Source organism: Oreochromis niloticus, linkage group LG13, assembly GCF_001858045.2.
Source record: "Oreochromis niloticus isolate F11D_XX linkage group LG13, O_niloticus_UMD_NMBU, whole genome shotgun sequence".
NCBI lineage: Eukaryota > Metazoa > Chordata > Actinopteri > Cichliformes > Cichlidae > Oreochromis > Oreochromis niloticus.
Window position 1 is genome coordinate 14,116,107 of NC_031978.2, and position 22,691 is coordinate 14,138,797.

Genomic DNA, 22,691 nt, shown 5'->3' on the forward strand with positions numbered 1-22,691 from the left:
CTGTACCACTATGTGTTTTTCTACCCAGGTATGCTTTAATTGTATTGGCTGGGTGTTTAGGATCCTTGTCTTGCTGACACCTGAAATCGATGCCAATCGGTTGTTTTCCAGATGCTGTTGTGTGGGGGATCAAAAATCTGACAGAACTTTTTTGTGTTCATAATTTTTATACTTCTGTAAGACCTGTTGTAAGACCTTGTGTAATTTGGCGCACCTCAGCCTTTTATCCCCATTTCCCTTTTATGCCTGTCAAACTGTGTCTTTCGACATTTTTTATACATTAAACTTAAGATATGGGAACAAGCTGTGCGTTTTTGTGACAGGCTGCTACCAATAAAGTGCCTGAAGATAAAAATTTAAAATAGAGTTGTCTGTTATGTGTAGACACAACACTGGTATGTCCCTAGAGTTAGGTGCCTTTTTTATGTTTGAATGATTCACAGGTCAGGCAAAAAATATATTCCTCTTAAGTACAAGAAATAGACTGAAAATGAACGAAAAAGCAGGACTGGACTTTTGCAAAATGTTAGATATGATAATTTGAATGAAATATGAATCTGCAATTGCATATTGTAGTAACAAACAATATCTTTTGTTTTTATCAAATTTTAAGCATATGCAAACTGGTGATGTGAATGTGACACTGTTGAATGCCAGTCCAGAACTAATGTGTTTTTTTAGGGGGCCTTGCTTGAAATTCAGTTATTTTTCTTCCTCTAGTAGCCTACATGTAACCAAATTCCTGTTTTTAGGTTCTGTCACCACAGTCCGGGCCCGCTTGACACAATGCACTCTTCAAATAAGCAGACAGAGTTGGTATGATTTTGCAGGAAATGTACACGAAGAGAAAATCCTGTCCAAGGCAGTGCTGTTTTCTTTGTCCAAATCACTTTCAAATATTCCTGGTGTTGTAAATATCAGGAACGTATTCAAAATAATTCAGAAGAGCAGTGGCGCATAAATAGGTTGCCAACATTATCTTATGTATGGAGTCTATTGTCTAAAAGGGGAAGCATGAAGCAGAAGTGGGAAAGAACATTTTCATATGGCAAACAAACTTTTATAATTGAAAAAAAGGTAAAGTTGAAATCTGCAAAAAATGTGATGGTGTTTTGTTTATTCTTTTGTTTGTTTGTTTTTTAAGCTTCTTTGATTCGTGTCTATATGAAAAAAACTGAGAGGTCTCAGAGGTCAGTGTATTTTCTGGGGATAAGAGCATTTTCCAAACACTTTCATGTTTCACCATTTTGGAGAACAAGGTAACAGCGGGTTGTAGCAGTAGACACTTTTAGGTAGAAGTGACAAATGACACAAGAGTACAGCTTGAGTGGATTTTCCTCTTGCTTCTGAGACATTTTTTACACTTAGAACGTATGAGAATACATACACTTGATAAAAACTGTGTTTTTATAAATAAATTACGTCTTTTTTGGACTCGGAAGAAAGCATTTGGAGTTTCCAAGTATATGAAATGTTTTATTTGAGCTCCTCACATACTCTGTGATGGGATCACAGTATTTCCTACTATATATACAACTCACTTCCCACTGCTGTGTATTGTTACTCATTCTGTCACACCAACTCGTATATTTCCCAGAAACCTCTGCAAATAATACTGGAGCCATCATCCACCGTATAGTAAAACAATGCAACACCCAATACACAGCACTGTCAGCGGTATTACATCTGTACTTCTTCCGTGACCTTGATGTGTATTTTATGATTCCTCTCTTCTGAATTCCATTTAATGTCACACCCAAAAGATTTGACTGTAACATTTTCAGTACTCTTCAGATTTTCTGCCTCAGTCAGACCACTCTAGATGCAATGTTGTGCATATAGTATATTTGATTTTGCATTTTCTGGACACTAATGCATGACTGCACCAGATGAGTCTCGTAAGGACCCCTTTCAAATTGATTCAATGCGTTATACAGACAATGCAAGAAGCCCACCTGTAAATGATGCAGGCGCTGTTTCGACAAGTGTCACAATTTGCTGTGTCTTGTCCTGTTCGGTAGGAGAGCCTGTGAAGGGAGAGATGGAAAGATATACGTGAGCTCCAGTGACAGGCTTCGCCTTCATATTTCAACACCTGTGGGCATCGGCTATCACACAGATTTGCTCAGGTTTGTTTTCACTCAGGGTTGCTCTTTGCTAACAGTTGAAAATGCAGCGGGGATTTTGATCCTGCAGTTCTCTCAGATTTGGCTAATCAAGCGTGTAGACTTGCTGATTTAACATAACAGGATTACCTTGCTTTGCCATGACATACTTTGAATTGTCTGTGTCTCTATTCTATAGGCAATAGGAAGAAACAACTAAATGCAGCTCTTGTGTAATAAAAAAAAAATCGATATCTTTACATTATGTGCTACAGCACATAGTACATCTTTCCCATAAAGGTCAATTTGTTACAGACATACTTTTTCAAAATGCAATCAACAGCACTGTATCTGCTCAGTTTGTGGCTGAGGTCTATTGGCCCCAGGCTGTGTTGTCTGTTGTTTTTATGTTGGAAGCCCTCTGCAAACACCAGCTGCAAGCCAGGTGGCACATAAGGCTTATACAGAATGTGCACATGGTAAAGAGCACACACTAAATATCCAATGACTTTTGTTAGTGTGGCGCTCTCTGACTTTCATTAGTTCCTGTTTCATCATTTGAGTTTAGATGAGCATGCAGGTGGGCTTTTTGTTATTGGCAATATGTCACTGAATAGACTGCTGGACCGCGGTGGGATGGGAATGATAGGATATTTTGTTTTCGAGCCACACATGTAATTGCTTGCTGTCACGCTAGCCCTTTATACCTGATGGATGACACGTGGAAGAGCTGCACCTCAAATGTTCACCGTGACATGAGAGGTGACCTCATCGGACGAGACAGAAGGGCTTCTTCGTGGATCGAAAATGCTGATGGAAGCTCAAGGTCACTGAGTTCATCCATCCTGCCCTGTTCTCAAATAAAGTCTCTTTGAACAGCTGTGAGCAAGGGCAGTAACTGACTAAAAAAGAAAAAAGATCTACTCTAGTGCTACACTGCTGCCTAGGTTTTCATGTACTCCTTGAAGAGAGTTGCTTTAATAATAAAAGTGTATTAACCTAAATTTACAATCAGTGCATGTACTCAGCACAACACCCTTTTTTGTATTCAGGGTCTAATGTTCACACTCCACTGTTGTGATTCTGTATTAAACCACAGCGACACAGAAAAGATCTTCATAGATTTTTCATGGAAAAAACAACAACAACAACAAAAAAACGGCACCTTTGAAAGTCTTTCTTTAAGCCGACTGCTTGTTGGCACAGATTCACTGCTGTGTTGTTTGCCCACGTCAGCTGTCCTGGGATATGTCCTGGCCTCATCATTCTAGTTTCACTGTCTACACCCCCTGCCTACGTGCCTGCTGCTCTGCCTGCCTGAGAAATGCATAACATGCGAACAGAAGCTTCACTAGGTCAAGCCACCACGTTTCAAATGCCACTTTTTATATACAGCGTTATTCTGTGTTCTACACACGTCTTTGTGTGGAGGGTAAACGCTTAGTGGAGAAATGAAAGTGTTTCCTGAACAAGGCTGGGGAAGTGACTTTGGAACTGTATGAAGCCAGTGGAAAAATATTATAACAGTAAGATTAATATAAGACAAGAAATACTGAGCTATATATTCTTACTGTTAATATGAGGGTTTTTTAGCACATTCATAAGTGTTTAACAATAAGCATCACATGTCACTGACATACACTGAGGTTAAGGTCTGGAAAACCATAAGAGAAGTGAAACATGTGACATTGATGGGACTTCCTCTTCATAGGCCGTCATTGAAAAGCATCCAAAATAAACTGTGATATCATGAAAATTAAGAAGATGTGAAACAGATCACGGGGAAATGCATCAATCAAAGCTCCTACTGTACATGTTTGGGATTGTCTCATGGAACAGATGACGCAAAGAAAGTAAAATCCCCTCAAAAAAAAAAAAAAATTTTTTTTGCCGTAATGTTATTTCCAGTGTAAACCGTGAAGTCGCTTCTCAAAACACTTTACTTTTGCTAGAAGAGTAGAATATTTCTAACACCTTGCTAAAACCACAAATGACATACAGTAGAGGTTTAATAAAGAGTGCACATTGTGTTGGACATTATATATGCTGGTTACAAAAAGGGAAACTTTAACTTGCTTTTTGGTTCAAGGAAGCATAACTGACACAAACAACAGAAAATAAGGATAATAGTTTTGTGCCCTGTAACTGCACTTCTCTAATAACTGTCGAGCACAATGCTGGAGCACAACACAGTGAAATCACTACAGCAGGCACAGTTTTGTGGAGATGAAAGGCAACGTGTTATGAGGCTGTACTAATTGGGCCTTTAAAACCAAGCTCCTCAGAGTCACACCAGGGTGCCTTGTTCACCACTGGATGTGGATGAAACTTAAATACAATTTGCTTTGTGTTGCTGTGGGTTTAGTGATAGAGCACAGGTTTTTACAACTGTGCTGCTGTGAAAGTGACTGAAGGACTAATGGCATTCCCATCAACTACAGTTGAACTTTCTGTTTAATGCCAGAAGTCAGATGTTACCACACCTAAGAGTTGTGCAAGTTCATGCTTCCCAATAAGACCAATCACATTTCCTAAAAACACACCAGATATTGTTTTTCCTCTCGTTTTTTACTTTTAAAATATTGAGAGATATATTGTTCTAGAAACCTCTTAGTTACATCCATATTTTTGAAGAAAATGTGCATTCACACTGATAACTATTTCAAAATGTGATTCACCAAGATCCTGGGTGGCATGGTGTTGATAGTCAAAAAATTAAGTGTGGAACACTGTAACGTCAATGGCTGTGCCCTTGGCTACATATCAGATAGTGACTGACATCCAAACAGAAGGCAGAATAAGGAGGATATACTGTGAGGACCAATGCCATGGATGGAATATGTATTGTAATATTAGGTATACAGATGCTTTGAGTCTTCTTCACAGTAGAAGGCCTTTGTATTATTTTCAAAGTAGCAGTAAAATGATTCAATGTAATCACTGTTTCTGGTAAGTGCACAGCTTTGAATGTTCAATTTCAGATAACAGCCTGTTAAAATACAGGCATTTCCATGTGTACATAGTGTACACATGGAAGCGTAAGAATTGAACCAAGGTTTAATTAATTATTAAAGAATAATTTATTACATTTTTTTGTATTTTAGACCATTATTTTTGATAACTCTGGTTATGGATGTTAGCTGCTGAAAGGTGGGCCACATTGATGTTACTAAAATGAAATCTGACAGGGTAAAAGATACCACATTTTTTTAAATAAACCTCTTTGTTCCTATGAAGCGGGGGATTATTTCTAATGATTCTAAATGTCTTGCTTTAGATTTCATGCGGAGCTTTCACAAACATTTGCACTGTAAACGTTACTCTACTCACCCCTCTCTCTGTGCTTCACCTTTCTCCAGCTCCTGAATAACTCCAAGAAGGACCTTGATGGTCTCCTGGCTTGAGCTGATGAGACTTTCCATGGCCTGCAGCTGTGCTTTGATATCCTTGTCTCCAGATAAGGTTATTATCTGCTGGCTGCTCCCGATGCCTGTGGCTCCTGGAGGAAAGCCCTCGTCACCCCCGTGTGTTCGCTGGAGTTTAGAGGAGGCTGACACATGCCTTGTCCGGCACTGCCCTTGCGACTTTAAAGAACATTTGGCACTATGGGGAAGTGTCCGTGACTGTTGCTCATTTAGCTGTGTATCCTTTTTCCGTTTACAGCTCACAGAGGGGCTTCCTAAAGACTCCACCTGTGTCAAAGAGTTCCATGCAACAGGGCCTGTGCCCTTTGGCTTGTCCTGCGAAAACTCTGAGTCAGCTAGCTGGCGCTTTGAGGAAGTGCCGGCATCCATGTCTTCTTTGGGTAATCCTTTATGTTTGGTCCTTGTCCCACAAACCTTGTATTCTGGTTCACTTTTGGAAGGAGAGCTGGTAGGATGACCCTCTTCTGAGAAATGTGAGGGTCCATCCACACAGTTGGCACTGGAAAGCAAATCCTCTGTATCACTGCTGTCATCAGTGTGGTGAAGCAGTGCTTTTGTCTGCCCCACAATCTTGCCCTTGTACTTAGATGACTCCCCAGTAGGTTGTCCATCATCTCCTACTGCTTTTATGTCACTCAAAAATCCATTGTTTTGTCCTCTGTAGTCTTCCACTAAAGCAGCATGTTTAAAGGTGTGTCCTTTTTTCCTTTCAAATGGGAAAGTCTTATACCGTTTTGTAAGATCTGGTGAAGTCTGGACACCAGTACTCTTGGTCACGTTAGGGATAGATCGCCGGGCAGGCATTGTCATGTACTTTCTGTGGGTAACTTTACAGGAAATGGACCTGGAGCGTCTGGCACGATGCTCTTTCTGAGCTTCGCAGATATCCTTAAAACGCACTTGTAAAGCTTTGTTTCTCTTCTTCACCTGCTGTTTGCCAGATTCGGACCCGGACTGTGCGTCGATGCTGTGTGAGGGAACTGTTTCTGAATCTGATTCATCTGAATTTGAGAGAACAACGCATTTGGTGTCCTCTTTGCTCACCATATTTCCTGAAACAGCCAAAACAGAAAAAAAGAGTGTGTGTGTTAATCTGTTGGAGACGATTTTTCACATGTGATGACTTTGGTAAGATACTGTGACAGATGGCCTAATGTCTTTCTCCTCTTTTAGAATATAACTTGTAAACCACCATTAAAGTAATCCAAAACTGAGATTAAAATATTTTTTGTTATTTATTTATTTGAATAATAGATTAAAATAGGTAAGCATATTTCAACTGTAACTGATAAGGACAACTTAAACAAAATTAAAGTGATTAATGCGTGATTAGATACATGTAAAGATGGCTTGATATCTTTAAATAAATAAAACAAAAACCAGCCAAATATATAGAGAAGAACTATAATACAGTGTTATAAAGTACATATTTCCTGACAGTTTCTCAGTAAAGTTTGCACTTGTAGTGTCTGTATTTCTCAGCATAATAAACAACAATCAAAGTGCTTAATTCATAAGATGCAGCTTATCTACCCGCTGCCATGCTGTACAGATGACGCACCAATCTGCAACATAAATGTGTTAAATATGGAGGAAATCTGTAAAAATAAGAACAAAAATGATCATATTTCATCTGTGTCTGATGACTCAAAAGTGTTTCCAGTGACCGTCTATTCGCATTTACTTTTTGTTCTTTTAATAACACCTTTAATGTTATGTTTCCAAACACTCCAGTGCTGTTGAAGAAGAGAACAGGCCAGCGGTGCTCATCCAAAACTGATCCAGAATCTAAAATCAAACTCATTTAAGATACAAAATAACATTTACTTTACACGTGCCATTTAGTTTTGCACGCATCACGACTGAAGCTCGATTAAACTCTCGTTCCGTTGTGTTAATGTTTCTGAATCACACCTCATGCTAACACTTGCAGCCATGACAGTAGCATTTCATAAGCACGGTCCCCTGCCAACTGTTTGATGATTTGCTTCAAGAGACCTTTTTGGAATAATAATTGTGTTCACACTGCTCTCCTTGTTGCTGCTGCCATCATTCAATACTCTGTTTATTGACTCTTCATTATATCAGTTGTCAGCCTAAATATACACCTCAAGCTAAAAGCACAGTTTTTCGGTTAACTTGATGTGTTACCGCACAACTCTGCAATTGTGAAGGCTATAAAATAAATTTTGAGTAAGCATCGTTAATGTGTTTAGGTTTTGTTTGCTTCATATAAGTCAGCCTATAGGATTGCCGAGGCTGCTGTCTGCTGCTGCTGCGCCATAGATTCACTTGGGAATGATAACTTTGAATTGCTGCTCTTATTTTTTTATCTTTTGGCTTTTGCTTTACAAATCCATGACACCCCTTTTATATGTCACTGATTTATGTAGCAGTGAAATGGAAATACTTTTATATGGGGTGTTTCAAGTGAAATCTGCTGCTAGTTCCTTGAAAAATATTTCAAATGAATATAAACATGAGACTCACATTGAGATACTCTTCTTTTTATTTTTTTTTGTTTGCAAATACAATTATCATATTTTTATTCCTATTGGGAAGGCATTCCAATTCAAACAAATGGGTCTACGTGACAGCTTGTTTTACCGTTCTTCATATCATAATTACATCTAAACGGCTGTTCTCTGCTTTGCACCGATGCACTCAGCCGCACTCATTGCCAGCCTTATGCTTACCGTACATCCATGCACCCACTCCTCCTGCCATCCACGCTATATAACATTTCATACAACATGTCATTGTGAGCTGCTGCTTTTATGTTGCTTGATAACATTCTCCCCACAATAGTTGGGGGTGTTTTGTTAAGGAATGGCCACAGAGTGGTTGGTGCTTAGCCCAGGGCCTATATATATTCCTCTTGTGGTCTGAGGTTGATACCAGAAGCAATGGTGACACAGCAGCTGTGGCCCACACATATTAAACTCTGCAATAATAGCTAGCGTTAGGCTCCTCCACCTGTATCCACCTGCAGGCTCTGAGACTAAACTCTGTAGGGAGAAATTTATTATCGTCACTCCCTGGTTGCTGCTGTGCCGAGTGGAGTGACGAGGTCAGAGCCTAGAGATCAAATATAAACTGTACATGCTCTGCGATCGTATCGGAAATCTTTTTCATGTGAGTCGTCTGTGTGAACTGACCTTCAACTTTTAATGTTTACAGATTGCTGCTTATCACAAATTTAGATTCAATTATATTACTTGAGCATGTTTCTGAATGAAAAACACCTACATTAAGTGTAAAGCACACTATGGAGTGCTATAAAGTGCATATTTCCTAACTGGCTGTGTTAACATATTGGTAATATTACATAGGTTTATGCAACAGTTTAATAACCTGAACTGAAATTATTGGTTTCCAGCTTTCGATCTGCATTTTTATGTGGTTTCAGGTTTTTTTTTTTGTTTTTTTGTTTTTGCAGTTCCTCAAAATAAATATTTACGTCTTGCATCTGTAAAGTGACACTGAAAGAGTGTAATTAATCATAATTCATAAGATGCATCTGATCTACCTGCTACCACACAAATGATGCACCGGCACTGTAGACAGATCGATATTTAACTTTCAATTGCGTAACTTCATGTTGCGATACATCATAAACTGTTTTGATCACACAGAGGAGCTCAAACTGAATAAAAAACCCAACCAAACAACTAAATAAGTACTACTCTTAATGCCAATCTCTGTGCATATTTTCAAATAAGACCAATATGATCAAGTAAAAATGACACATTTTCTGACTCATCTGTGATGAAACACATTTCACATCTAGAACATGAAATATATCAAGCGGCACAAGGAAATGAAATGATGTCTGATATGGCTGAAAGGAAACATCAGAATGAGCTGGTTAATCATTTTTATATGACAAGACAGCACGCGATAAATAAACTCCAATGAATCATTTATTACCACACAAAAGCCAGCTATTCATGGTGTTGCAGCTTCTCGGAAAGTAATCATGTTTTATCATTCAGCGACATTGTAAATCTATCAATGTGATTGTTCTGGTGGGGAAATTTATACTGAAGAGACATGTCCTTACTGTCAGTTTCACTACTCCCAAGAAATTTGTAAAACAAAAAGCATGGGTAGATTGGATTATTGTTAATTTCTCATTCACAGCTGATCTACAACTACAGTTCATGTGGAGTTACAGTGACATAATGACCAAAAAAAGTAATTACAAAAGATTGAATAACTCAGTGTAATATGACTAGCATGCATACTTTCTAATGATGGAAAGAGTTTTCCATGTAAGTCGCTGCTGTATTTTGTTTGCATGTACATGGGCATTTGTATATAGAATATACATCTATTTATATATCTATACATGTGTGCTTCACTCTCATTCACTTGTCTGTGAGTGAAAGAAAGAGAGACAGAGTGTGTGTGTGAGTGTTAGTGTATTTTGGCCTTGTTGTCACCTTTCAAAGAGAGGCCTTTGCCAGAATCCTAAGAGGCGCATACACACAGATGCACACCAAAGCAGAGAGAGACTGATAACACAAAGCATGAGGGCTTATTTCTTGGGACTTGTGCCATGTGCTTCACCTTGCTGAGTGTCCACTTTAACCTAACCCTCAGCTCTAACTGTTGGTGAAATGGAATATATTTAGAGGACACTATGTTTCATCTTGCTTCCTGTCAATGCTAGAAAACAATACATGCCAACAGCTCTTAGTGTCACTTTAGTCAGTGCGACGCTTTCGGTGCCAAACGAGGAAAAAGAAAGGCAAAGAAAAAAATAAAAGCAGGCAACGAGCTCAGTCTCATTGCACAAAAACAATATGGTGTGCTGTGTCATGAATTTACGCACAGTTGTTTTGGAATATGGAGCAGATGAATTTTATTGGGCGCTGGTATTTGTTCTGAAACATAGCTTAGTATGCACTTTGATTCGAGCGCGAGATGTTTGTCAGAGGCATTTCCAGGGAAAAAAAATAGCATTTGTTCACAGCTGTTTCACATGGGCTCATGCTATTTCACACTCAGAAATACCAATCTCACACAGCTGAAAAGGTAATCACATCTGCAGGAAGTCTCTTATAAGTGCATACAATTTCTTATGCAGTCATGTAAGGCATGCTAAGGAGTTAAACGGTAATTCACATAAAGGGAATCTAGAAAAGCTCTTCAATGACTTATTATTGTTGGAAGTCAGATACGCAGAGTGAGAGCGAGACGAAAGCCCTGCTGAGAGAGAGACTGTTGTGACACATGGATATATTCAAACAGCTGAAAGAGAATCTCCTTTTCCTCGTCATCTTCTTTCTCGTCCTCCTCAAAGCAAGCTATCTCTGCTAATGACCTGAGGTCCTTCCCTGATTTGGCCTCAGCTATCCAAAGGATTATGAATAATGCATTGACTCTAAAATTGCAAAAGTAATCCTCTGAAATCTCCTTATGTACCCTGGCAGACCATGTTGTCTGTTCCAATTGCCCTTCAGTTCTTCAACCTAAAATGCTGCATGTATGAGAAAAAAAACCAAAACAAAACTCACCTTTAGCTACACTAACATGATTGATTATCGTGATCACAATGCGGTAGAAACATGACTGTTTATGAAGAATGTTGATAGGTGTTTGGATCCATTTTCAGTGCAATAGTAGGCCTGCAACACTGCTGACTCATGATTTATGCCCTGACGCAAAGCAGAGAGAAAGAGACGGCTTTGCTCAGATCGCCTTACATCCTTGTCAGCCTGCATCAACACAATAATTACTGAAGTGCATCTGTGGGATATTTACATATGAGAACACTGTCTAGCCACTCTCATTAATGGTTGAGTAACTATTGTAGGCCTCCTACTATTCAAACATGAATTTACTGAACGCAACATAAACAGTGAATGCTGTTTGATGCTATGGCTCGTGATTTTAGTAATGACTGCTAAAACACTGGAGTACTGCAAAGTAAATCCCCTGTCTTTGTTATAAGATGGGATTTTGCTGTGCTCATCATTCACTGTGTATTATACTGTGTGCATCGTTACTGTGCAATGCATCCACTTTAAATGAGGAATTTTTACTCACTATTAGCATAAATTAAAGAGAATGACATTGCACCAGCTTTGCCTTAATAAGCACAATGTAAAGGGCGAGATGTCACCTCGCAGTCTTTCCCTTTGATAGTCCTTGAGGCTGTGTACAGGTTTCGCCTTTAGTTGGTCCACGCTCGAGTGACGCTTTCTCAATAGTCCTCTTCTTCTAGCAACATTGTAGGCCGCTTTGGTGGAAGATTTTTATATAGTCTCGTCTTCAGTTTTTGAAAGACACCCCAGCCAGTTTTGAGAGCATCACAGTCATCCGGCTACACAAACACGCACGCCATCTCATCCCTGCTGTCGTCCAGCTATCTGTATCTATACTGGCTGCAGGCTACACCTGTAAAAGTTTGCTTTATGACTTTATTGGCTTCAAAAATTTATCACTGTGAAGCACTTTCTGTTATAGACGAATAGCGGGAGGTTTTAAAAAGCTCCCATCTCTGTATCTCTGAGAGCACGGGCTGTGAAATGGATCCTTGGGAAGAGGAAGTTTGAAGAGGATGACATGAAGAAGGTTTTTCTTTTTTCTTTTTTTTGGCAATCACATGCTCTACTGCCAGTGTGGGCTTCTTCTTGTATAAAAGAATGGCAAAGTCCATCTTTCCCTTTGACAGTTAAATCTATAGTGCATCTCCCTAATGAGTTCACTCATTAATAACTGGCTGGGATTTGGGCATACGTGTTTACTCAGGTAAACCTGATGATTAACTCAGGTGTCATGTACAAGACAACAAGTGAAAACGATGGTTAAATAGACAAACTGCTTCTGTGCGGGGCGCCTTAAAGCCGTGCCATATCTACGTTTCCTGTGAATTCTGGTAGTCAAGGACTGACGTGTAGAAAATAGAGGGACAGAGAGAAGGGTGAGGGTGGGGGGGGGGGAGCTACGGCTGACACCAAATACAAGTGCAGCTCTGGATGTGATGCAGTACCCCAAGAGGCTCCGAGATCACACATGTCCTTAGTCATGATAAGGCTGAATCCACCTTTCATCAAATTCAGCCTTGAGGAGGACATCAGTCGCCGCATATGAATTTCTTACATAGTTCGCATTACTTACAATAGGTGCTTTCTCGTAAATGATCATCATTCTGACAGGACAATATGCAATAGTCTTTACACTAGTCTATTAGTGAGCGCTCATCAATATTCCTCACTATCAAGCCCAGACAATTCCCAAGTACAGCAATCTCGATAATCAGTCTATGCCTCACAGGATAAATACTGCATGTCTGTCAGAGGCTGCAAAGATATGCATAATGATAAGTACATTAATCAAAGTCGAATTACATCACTATTCATCTTCATTTTCAGATGTGGAGAAAAACCTTTGACGTGTTCTCCTGATTAGTCATAAAACCTTGAAATGCTTGGATGCAGAAATGCCCCCTCCCTAATTTATCCATATCTAATGCATGCAGGGATATACACATGCATGCAACACAAGGACTTTAACCAATTTCTATCAGAATACGCGCATGCCTTTGACATTTTGATTTAGTAACATTTTTAAAAGGCAGACTAAATGAATCATCCACTTTTATCACAATACCTGTGAATGTGTGTGCAACTCAAAAAAAAAGAAAGAAAAAAAGAAGAAGTAACTCTTACCTTGAGAAACAGATCAAAGGTGCAAAGGACAAGATAGCACAGATCCCCTGTAGATCCACTGCTCATCCATGTACTCAGTGGGTGCCAGGGTACTGTCCAGCCACTGGAGCAGCTCTCACAGGCTGCGGGAGTGCTGAGAGAGAGGCAGCCGGTGCAGTGACAGCTGGAGTAGTTGTGGCACATCCGGCAAAGATTCAGGTTATAGGGATAGAAGAGGGAAAGAAGCAGACAGACATTGCCTCAAAACCTGATCGGGTCCTCACTGACACCCCCCTCCTGGCTTTTACACCGATCTCTCCCCCTCTTCTCCCTCATACACCTCATTCAAGCATCACTGACACTCGTTTGCTCTTGTCCCTGCACTCACCGGGAACAGGCACTCACACACGCAGCGGAGATCTCCATCTCGCAGTGCTGCTGCTGCTGCTGCTGCTGCTGCTGCAATCCCTGTGCATTCGTGATTGAGTGTATGTGTGTATGTGTGCGTAAGAAAGGCAGGGAGAGGGTGGGCTGGTGGGTGGATGGGTGGGTGGATATGGCAAAGGGAAGAAGGGGGAGGAGTGAGGGGTAGTACGCAAGCTGCTGGGGAAAGTCCAGAGTTGGCGAGCTGCATCATCGGTGAAGACCCCCTCAACTTGTCCTCCACAGGCTGGCTCTCTTGACACGGAGCTGTTATATAATATGAAGGGCTTTTGCAGATGGCAGAGACGGGGAGCTGTGAAATAATAATGCATTGTGCTTTTAATTGGATGTCTCCTACCCCCCCCCGTTACTTTCATACATCAACACAGAAAATGAAATGACGGGAGGGAGTAATAGAGAGGCACAGATAGAAAAATACCACACTCGAGAAAGAGAAATATTGATTTTCCAGACTTCTTAAGTTTCTCACATTATTCTACTTTTTTTTTTTTTTTTTTTTAAGTTAAGAGGATTAATAATATATTGTATCCTGTTTTCTAACAGAGAAAACACATAAATATGAAAACAGATTAAATGTTGTTTCTGGAGAAAAAGGGTTTCTGCTTTAAAGGGGGAGGAAGATTACATCAAAGCTGTCCAAACTGATCAAAGCCAAAACACAAAAAATACTCTCCATGTATATATGATCCTATTATTATCATCTTGTTATGATTTATATACATGTTTTAGTTTTGTTTTTACCTCTTCCTGCTTCTTACTTCATGCTTAAGTAAAGTCTCTTTTAACAGTCGTAGTTGAAACCTGCAGACACTGTACCCGTTTTTACTTTCTTCTTCTTCTTCTTCTTCTTCTTCTTTTTAGCTTATTAGAATACTATTTAGTTGTTGACTGTTATCCCCAAATATGTTGAAAATAGAAGTTTTGCCAAAGTTAAGTGCTGAAATACTGCAGGATACAGATAAAATTGCAAAAGATCTTAAATGCTTTTGCTGGTAAAGAATATCAAACATTTAAAAAGCAATGAAATGAAAATTCCATTGAGAGAAAACCTGAAGTGGCCTGTATTAGCCAAGCTTGTGCCAGGACAGTTATTTCTATATCTACATTTACTGGATGCCAACAGTACAGTGCAAAAACTTTTAGGCTTATTTTCTGCATAGTCAATTCTTATCTGTCAACCACAGATTCACAGAGGTGCTGGATTGTCCCAGTTTCATTCTGCAGTCCACGACAAAAACACAAAGCATAGACTAGACCAGCGACTAGAAGCATAAGGGCAACAAAGGCAATGTCCATGATCAAAAGCACCCACCCACTGGCTCCAAAGCATCAAAAGTTGGCCTCAGAGAAATGACAACAGTCTATTCTCATTCCCAACAGGGCACAGACAGATGCTTGGTAAGAATCCAGTGGCGTCACAACTGTATGGTGTTACATATAACGCCTGGAACAACGTAACAAAGACTTTAAGATGTTGCCTTCACCTCAAATTTCCCCATATTTCACTATGATTGAGAAACTTTGGGCTGTGAACAAGAAACTGAATCTCGAGGGGCTCCACAGCTTCTAATACTGCAGATTTGCTAATTAACATAACATGATAAAACCCCAACTGAGAGTCAGTTCTGTCACAGACTAAATTTTTGTCAGTGTACAGTCCACTTTAACTGCAAATTTCAGAGTAAGTTCTATGATTTTTGTTTAGTGATGAAGGAGGAGTTTTCAAACTATGACATGTCTTGAAGTGAATTTCGCCCTTTAAAGCACAGCTTGTTACATCTGCTTTGATTATTTCAGAGTTAAAGGTTGAAGTTGGGAAAGAGATGTCATAGGAGGTTCCTGACACAGGACAAAGGTTTCATCATTCTTAGCTTATATAAGCAACTTGAATGTGAAGAGAAGAAAGGCTTCTTCAAATTATTTTTTCTTCTTAAAGGCTGACAGGGAGCAGTAGCCAGTGCAGTGATCTGCTGACTGCCGAATTATTGATTTAATTGTCTGTTTTCCTCCCAGCCCTGCCTGTTCATAGACCTATGATGAGCTTCTGACTGAGCCCACTGCATGCATGCCAATTCAACCTGCCATGAACCACAGCTCCCCCTCAGTCTCAACACCAGCTTAATCTCACTGTGCTTAATGAGTGGAACAAGACAGAGTTGACAAGTACAAAAAAATCCCCCCCTCCACCGCTTGCCACAATCCTTCCTCCTCTACTACTCCGTTTATTGACATGCCAAAGGCTGTGAGGGGAGTGCCCAGATTTAGTGCTCACTACTTGCTGATGACTGTCAGCTTAACCATTCATTACGTTTGGATCCCAGAGGACAGCTTGAGCCTCTGGGCCACTGTACAGTAAATGCAAAGACTTTAAAGTGGCCATGCCCAATTGAAATCAAGGCTTGGAAAGGGAAAATGTGTGAAATGGAAAACAGCAGATTTTGCATAAAAGATTGAGGTGCAATGTTGAGGGTGAGACACAAACATTGCTCTGTTTCTTCCATTCGATTTCCTGGTCTCTGTCGAGCTCTCCAACATCTCAAAGGTGAGGGGAGTATGCACTGTCAAACGCTTCTCTCAGATCCACAGAAGATCCCTAGGTGAAATAGAAATGTTTGGATTAGCATATGAAACAGCCAAAGCAGTAAACATACATTTTTATCTTTTATCTAAATTATTCATAAGGATTTTCCTACTGTATGCAGAAAACTCATGGGGATCCGAACAAGTAAGATCACTAGAGATAGCTGGAAACATGAATAAACAAGGACTTTCTCACATCTTCTCAGCACCTGAGGAAAACAGTTTTTGGCACTGTTGGGAAGCTGAAGAGAACAGCACTTTTGCTTCAGATATAAAAATATTGAGCATGGTGATTATACCGATCATCTACAACATTAAAAAACACTGACAGGTGAGGCGAACAACATTTATTACATTCATGAAACTGCATTGGATGACCACTAGAACTTAATGTTGGAAGCACTGGAAATGGGCAAGTGTCAAGCACCTATACAGTTAAGAGTCCAGTTGTAATTGCTAGACTACTGTGAGAGCATCTCCCAAACAGCATGTCAGCTTGGGCTCATCAGGACTTATAGGACATGCTGATAGAGTTGTGTTTCCTGATATCGCTACACTAACCTTCAAAGGTCTTGTGGAGTCCATATTTTAATGGTCAAGAACCAGTGCTCAATTTACCATGAAAGTTTATACAGACTCCCCTTATGAATGCATAGCAGCTTATCTACACCTGAGAGGAAGCGGTTGGATAAGCTCATCAGGAAGCCCAGGTCTGTTCTAGGATTCCCCCTCAACCCAGTGCAGGTGGTAGCAGGTGGTAGAGGAACTTTGGCAAAAATCACATCACTCTTGGACAATGTCTCCCACCCCATGTATGAAGCTATTGCAGAAGTGGAGTGCTTCTTCCGTGACAGACTGCTGCATCCTAGGTCTACAAAGGAGTGTTATCGCAGGTCTTTCCTCCCAGCAGCTGTTAGACTTTATAACCATCGCTGCTCCCAACAAACACAAAAAGTTGTTTACATCCCTGCTGTCATTTGCACAGTTTTTCCATTTTTATGCAAACAGTCTGTCGTTGTTTATAAAGCACAAATATACACCACTTTTTGCACATTTAAAAAAAAAAATCCTACTCGGTTGCACATTTCTTTGGATCCGAGTATGCTATTTTTAATAAGTGTACAGTATTTTTTTCTCTTTTTATTTTAATTTTTATGTGAATCTGCATGCTCCACCCACCTGTCACTTTGCTGCTGGAACACCTGAATTTCCCCAATGAGGGACATCAAAGGATATTTCTATTCTATTTCTGTTCAGTTTCTATTCTATTCATCCAGCTGCTGGTCAGTCTCCTTCTATAGTTGTTGTCAAACAAATAACGTGTCTTTGTATTGACTCTGGCTCTTTTTTAGGAATCTTTCCACCAAACTGCCTCTCCACTTGTGTCCGATCAAACACCGTTGACAACACAGCACTATTAATCACTATTAATGTCACTGGAAAATTGGCTTTATCTGTAAAAACTCCCACAGAGAAGCCAACGCTAATTCTGTTTAACTCATTTCCATTATCCAACACAGGCATGTAAACACACAACTAATCAATGTAATATAGAAATGTTACATAACCCATAATTTTTCCATTGGATAGATGATTACTGGGTACCTATTTTATATGGTCTATAAACGCATTGGCAGGCCATTGTGTTTTAAAGTGTTGCCATTATAATCAAGTGTTGAATGTAAACTCATACATTGTCAAAATATCTTCATACTTTGACTCTCACTCTCTCACTTCTTACTCTCTTTGTGTTTTTCAAGCTGCAACATGTCTCTTCCTTGTGGTTTGAAGAGTTGTTTGAAAAGTTTTCAGCTTAATTGGTTGTCTGTAGATTTATTTGCATATTCACTGTGTGCCCAGGTCTCCTGAGACCACATTCAAACACACATAATCTGTCACTGGAGACTTAGACCAGCATACTTTTGTTGGATCAACAATTGGAAGACACAGACCTTCAGCATCTTTCTTTTTTGGTTCTTACAATGTCCCTTTTAGTTTTAGGACAATTAGCAATTTGCAACTGATATCCTCAATGATGCAGTCAGTGCTGGAATAAGTGACTTTTATGTATACAGTAATAGCCATTACTTTCAAGCCTTTCCAAAACAAATTTGCTCAATGCTGAATAATGCTACAATTGCAGGGAAAATGTTTTTATTGCTCTGCATTTTACATTACTGCTGGCAGATTGATCAAAATGTATCAACCAGAAATGGCTGTTTTGCCAGAGTTGACAAAAGGAGCAATATTAGCAACATAGCAGTGATGTGTGGTGACTTTCACAGATAAATCCAAACATGTGCATGAACAACCATCAAAAGCTTCTGGTCTCACAACTTGACAGGTTTTTAGCAATTTTTATCCTGTCCATGAAGTCAAGACTGCAGATTTCAGTGAATTTGGAGGCAGAGTTAATCCTGCTTCCAGAGTCAATAGCCAACTGCAGCCACAAGATGGCAGTAATTTACAGGCTGGATGCGATCGACGGTAAGGGCAAACAGTGTGGCTTCTCCTTATTGGATGCATGCATCCTAACCACAGTGCTTTTGTAATTACTCCCATTGTCAGAAGCAAGGAAGTTTGCACAGCTTTATAAGTTGGTTTCAGTATTGTATAGTATATTGTATCTTTTTACTCTATGACGTTTTGGGGAGGTTTTAGAAGAAATATTTACGGGCATGTATACTTGGGTTTTGATTCACTGTTGGCGCATTACATGAAAACAAAAAAGTCTGCTGTGCTAGCATTTCTTACTAAAGTCATTATGTTTCCTTAGGGACACCTGAATATGTGCGACAAACTTTGCAAGAACTTTTATTTAAGCATTTGACCTACTGGTGATGAGGAAAAGTTTGAGAATTGCAATTCATGAAAAATGATCCCCAACACGGTCCTTGATTTCCTGTCAGAAATAAGCGATCTTGATAGACTGACTAACTGCCTAGAGCCATACTTCTACTATAGCTAAGAAATCTGATCCATCTGCCCTGCAATATATAAATGTATATTCCTTCTTAGCTTTACTACTAAGAATAAACTTCCTAGTCTTTACATTTCCTGTAAAGAAAATTTCTGTAAAGAAAATTCATCAGACTTTTGTGTGAAACAAACCAGAGCGCCGCAGCGTAATCATGCCTAGGGACACTTTTATGTATATCAGCCACTTCAGTATCTGCACGTTAAGATCTTGAAATAGTCAAATTATTTTTTTTAGTCTGTGCAGTAGTTCTAACAGCCTGCTGTCCACAGAGCCTAGAGAGTAACAGTTGTGGTCTCTTGGGTACGTCCTCTTCCATCATTAAATACATAATGGCCCAGATTTTGTTTGCTTCCAGTCTGTGTCAACAGCAACTGCAGGCACTGGTCGACAGCGCACTTCAAAGTGAGAAATGATCTCTGAGCCCCAGTGATGCTGGATGTGCTTGGGCTCATGTCTTTTCACTCTGCGCTACTTTAGACTGGAAGATTTTTTTGTTTCCATGGTAGCCCATATTGTTGCGACTAATCAGATATTTTCAGATATGCATTAGTTTTGCAGTGGTTTTATCTCATCAAAAAAAAAGCTTCTCAGAATAGCACAGATGAACAGAACATATTATGTGGAATTAGTCTAAAAAGATATGCTCTGTGTGGCGCTCTGCAAAAGAGATGAGCTTCGAACAATATTTAATAGGGTAGATGAAAAAAATATTAATCACACATGAAGCTACAGCTTTGATTTATCTTGGCTAATATAAGATCTCCAGGAAACCACACTTCATCATCCCTGCCATCATTTGTGACTCACCAAATATGGCTCTGAAGTTCCCTCATGCATGAAGATGTCATCTCTGCCCATTCAAATTAAATCACTGTTACTCATCAGTTTTTCCATTTGAGCTCATATCCTATGTCAGTGGTAACTAACACTACTGGTCATTTAGTGCACCAAGCATAAAGACTATGCTACATGTTGATGGAATATTGATCAGACTGCAGTGGCAAAGTATTCAAATTAGAAATACCGTTCTGGCTTTTGGGCATTTTACATTAACAAAATATATATTACATATATACCGGCAACACGGTGGCACGGTGGTTAGCACTGTTGCCTCACAGCAAGAAGGAGTTCAATTCCACCATCTTTATGTGTGGAGTTTGCATGTTCTCCCCGTGTTTGAGTGGATTCTCTCCGGGGACTCCAGCTTCCTTCCCCAATCCAAAGACATGCAGTTAGGGGTGACAGGTTAATTGGAAACACAAAATTGCTCATAGGTGTGAATGCGGGAGTGAATGTGAGTGTGAATTGTTGTCTGTCTATGTGTTAGCCCTGCGACAGACTGGTGACCTGTCCAGGGTGGACCCTGCCTCTCACCCCAAGACAGCTGGGATAGGCTCCAGCGCCCCCTGCGACCCTGAAAAGGATAAGTGGAAGCGAATGGATGGATATTACATATTATTTTTATTCAAGTTTTTGATTTTATTTCTTTTTATATTTTATATTTAACAAATTTACAATGTGTATTATTTAAAATTAATAACGTAAAAATAATAATAATGACAAAATAACAGGAGTAATAGGGATAATATCCAATTTATTCAATAAAGATTTGTCCTGTCTTGTTTAATGTTACTTTTCATGACCTTGTAGGCAAATTTCTTATAATATTTTCAAGTAGTCTTCAGGAAGAGTTCTCCAGTGTTCTTGAAGGACATTCAAAGTTCTTTTTTGGATGTTGGTTGTCTTTTGTTTTGTTTTCTGTCAAGATGATCCCACACTGTCTGACTCCATTCTGTAATCTTTTCCACGTATTTCACTCCATTGGCAACATGTTTGGGGTCATTGTCATACTTAAAAATGATCGCCAAGCAAATAGTTTCACGATGGTATTGTGTGGTGGGTCAAAATCAGACTGTACTTGTCTGCGTTCTTTATTCCATCAGTTTTAATTAGACCTCCAATACCACTGACTGAAATGCAGCCCCGAACCATGACAATGTTTTACAAATGTCCCGACACTCCTGACCTCCTCAGTACATCCTGACCATGATTTGAACCAAAGATTTTAAATTTGGATTCATCACTCCATGACACCTATTGCCAGTGAGTTTCTGCCAGCCTTACTTGACAGCCACACTTCCACTGAGACCATATCTAACATTTCTAATGAGACTTCAGCGAACAGTAGATGGATCAGCTGAAGGGACCTCATGCAGTTTTGAGGTCCTTTGTCATGTCTTGCTGGATGTTGTTGTTGTTGTTGTTTTTTTGCTACTTAATTACTTTCAGATATTGTTCATCTGCTGTAAATATGCACCTTTTTGTTTTTACGCCTGGCACTTTTGTCTTCCACTTCTCTATTTTCTTCACAGACACTGAGATATGCCAAGAAAAAAAACAACAAAAAATGGTCCGATACTAAAATTGTACTGAAAATGAGTGAGAAAGCCAACAATGTCCAGGGAAAATCTTTGAAAGATGCTCAGAAATCCCAGAGAACTACAGTTCGCTCAAGATCCTTTAAAAGTTACATGAAGGTCTGGATCCTTGAAAACTTGCTCAGGACTTTATTAAATGGAAGCAGGCAGCTTTGCATTTTGCAGCTCTGTTTCCTGCTTATTACACAGAAACTACCACAGGTGTTTCCAGGTAATAATCACACACTTTTTAAAGTTTGCTTTAATAGGTTATTCATATGTTATTAAATACAAACAGGCAGTTTTGCAATTTTCAGCTCTGTTTCCTGCATATTACACAGAAACTGCAGAAATAGATCCTATATTAAATTAAAATGTGGCACAAGTTCTGCTAAGTATTACACGCATCTATGAGAACTTACTAAGAATGTACTGTTTCTTCTCTTCTTACTATTTCTCCTGTCACAGTTGCTTCTGTCTCTTAATGTAATCCCAGACTGATGCAATGATGTAAGATCAAGGGAACAATACCATCTGTTCCTTTTCTTCTTGTAGTCTAGGACAGTTCTTTACGACTTAATATTGTATGTATATTTGGGCTTGTTGTCATGCTGCAGAATGAATCTGGCACCAATCAGACTGAAGGTATTGTGATGGATAATAAGCTAAACATCTGTGTTGCTTGAAACTTTTTTTCTCTAATTTTGTGTACAAAATAAAAAAACCTCTTCTGATACATCCACAGTAACACAACGATAATAATATTCAGATCACCGCGTGGCCATCTGTTTCTACTAGAAATCTGATATGCTGTGTGATTACTTATAGTCAGCTAATGAGCATCAAGCACAGCACACTGCAGTGATGTTCCCATCACTTCCGAGGACTTAACAATGGTTTATTTATTAATTTTGCCTAACTCTAACAATATACACTACTTGGCTAACCCTAACTGTAATCAAACACATAACACACAAACTGTATATATTATTATATACAATAAGATATTAAATACCAGTAACTGCTAATAATATTATTTGCAGTCACTGAATACACATTAGGATTTTGGCTGCTGTTCTATT

At 39.4% G+C, this 22,691-nt stretch overlaps 2 protein-coding genes across 4 annotated transcripts in view; one reads left to right on the forward strand and one right to left on the reverse strand.

Moving 5' to 3' along the window:
* The window catches only part of LOC100702686 (indoleamine 2,3-dioxygenase 2-like), a 24,361-nt gene extending 18,879 nt beyond the window's left edge, over positions 1-5,482 (forward strand). Inside the window, exon 11 of the mRNA XM_019367061.2 lies at positions 5,465-5,482. Coding sequence (XP_019222606.1) covers positions 5,465-5,471 — 7 coding nt within the window. The 3' untranslated portion in view covers positions 5,472-5,482. The remainder of the gene's footprint in view (positions 1-5,464) is intronic.
* The window catches only part of insyn2ab (inhibitory synaptic factor 2Ab), a 25,678-nt gene extending 11,833 nt beyond the window's left edge, over positions 1-13,845 (reverse strand). For 2 of the 3 annotated variants that reach the window (XR_003213582.1, XM_025897767.1), the window contains exons 1-4: positions 13,577-13,845; positions 13,210-13,372; positions 5,436-6,582; positions 1,956-2,027 (exon numbers count right to left, since the gene is read on the reverse strand). Coding sequence is in view for 1 of the 3 variants with exons in the window: in XM_025897767.1 (XP_025753552.1) it covers positions 1,956-2,027; positions 5,436-6,577 (1,214 nt within the window). In the remaining 2 variants the exon portion in view is untranslated. The other variant, XR_269759.3, reaches the window with a different exon arrangement.
* Between the last annotated feature and the right edge of the window lie 8,846 nt (positions 13,846-22,691).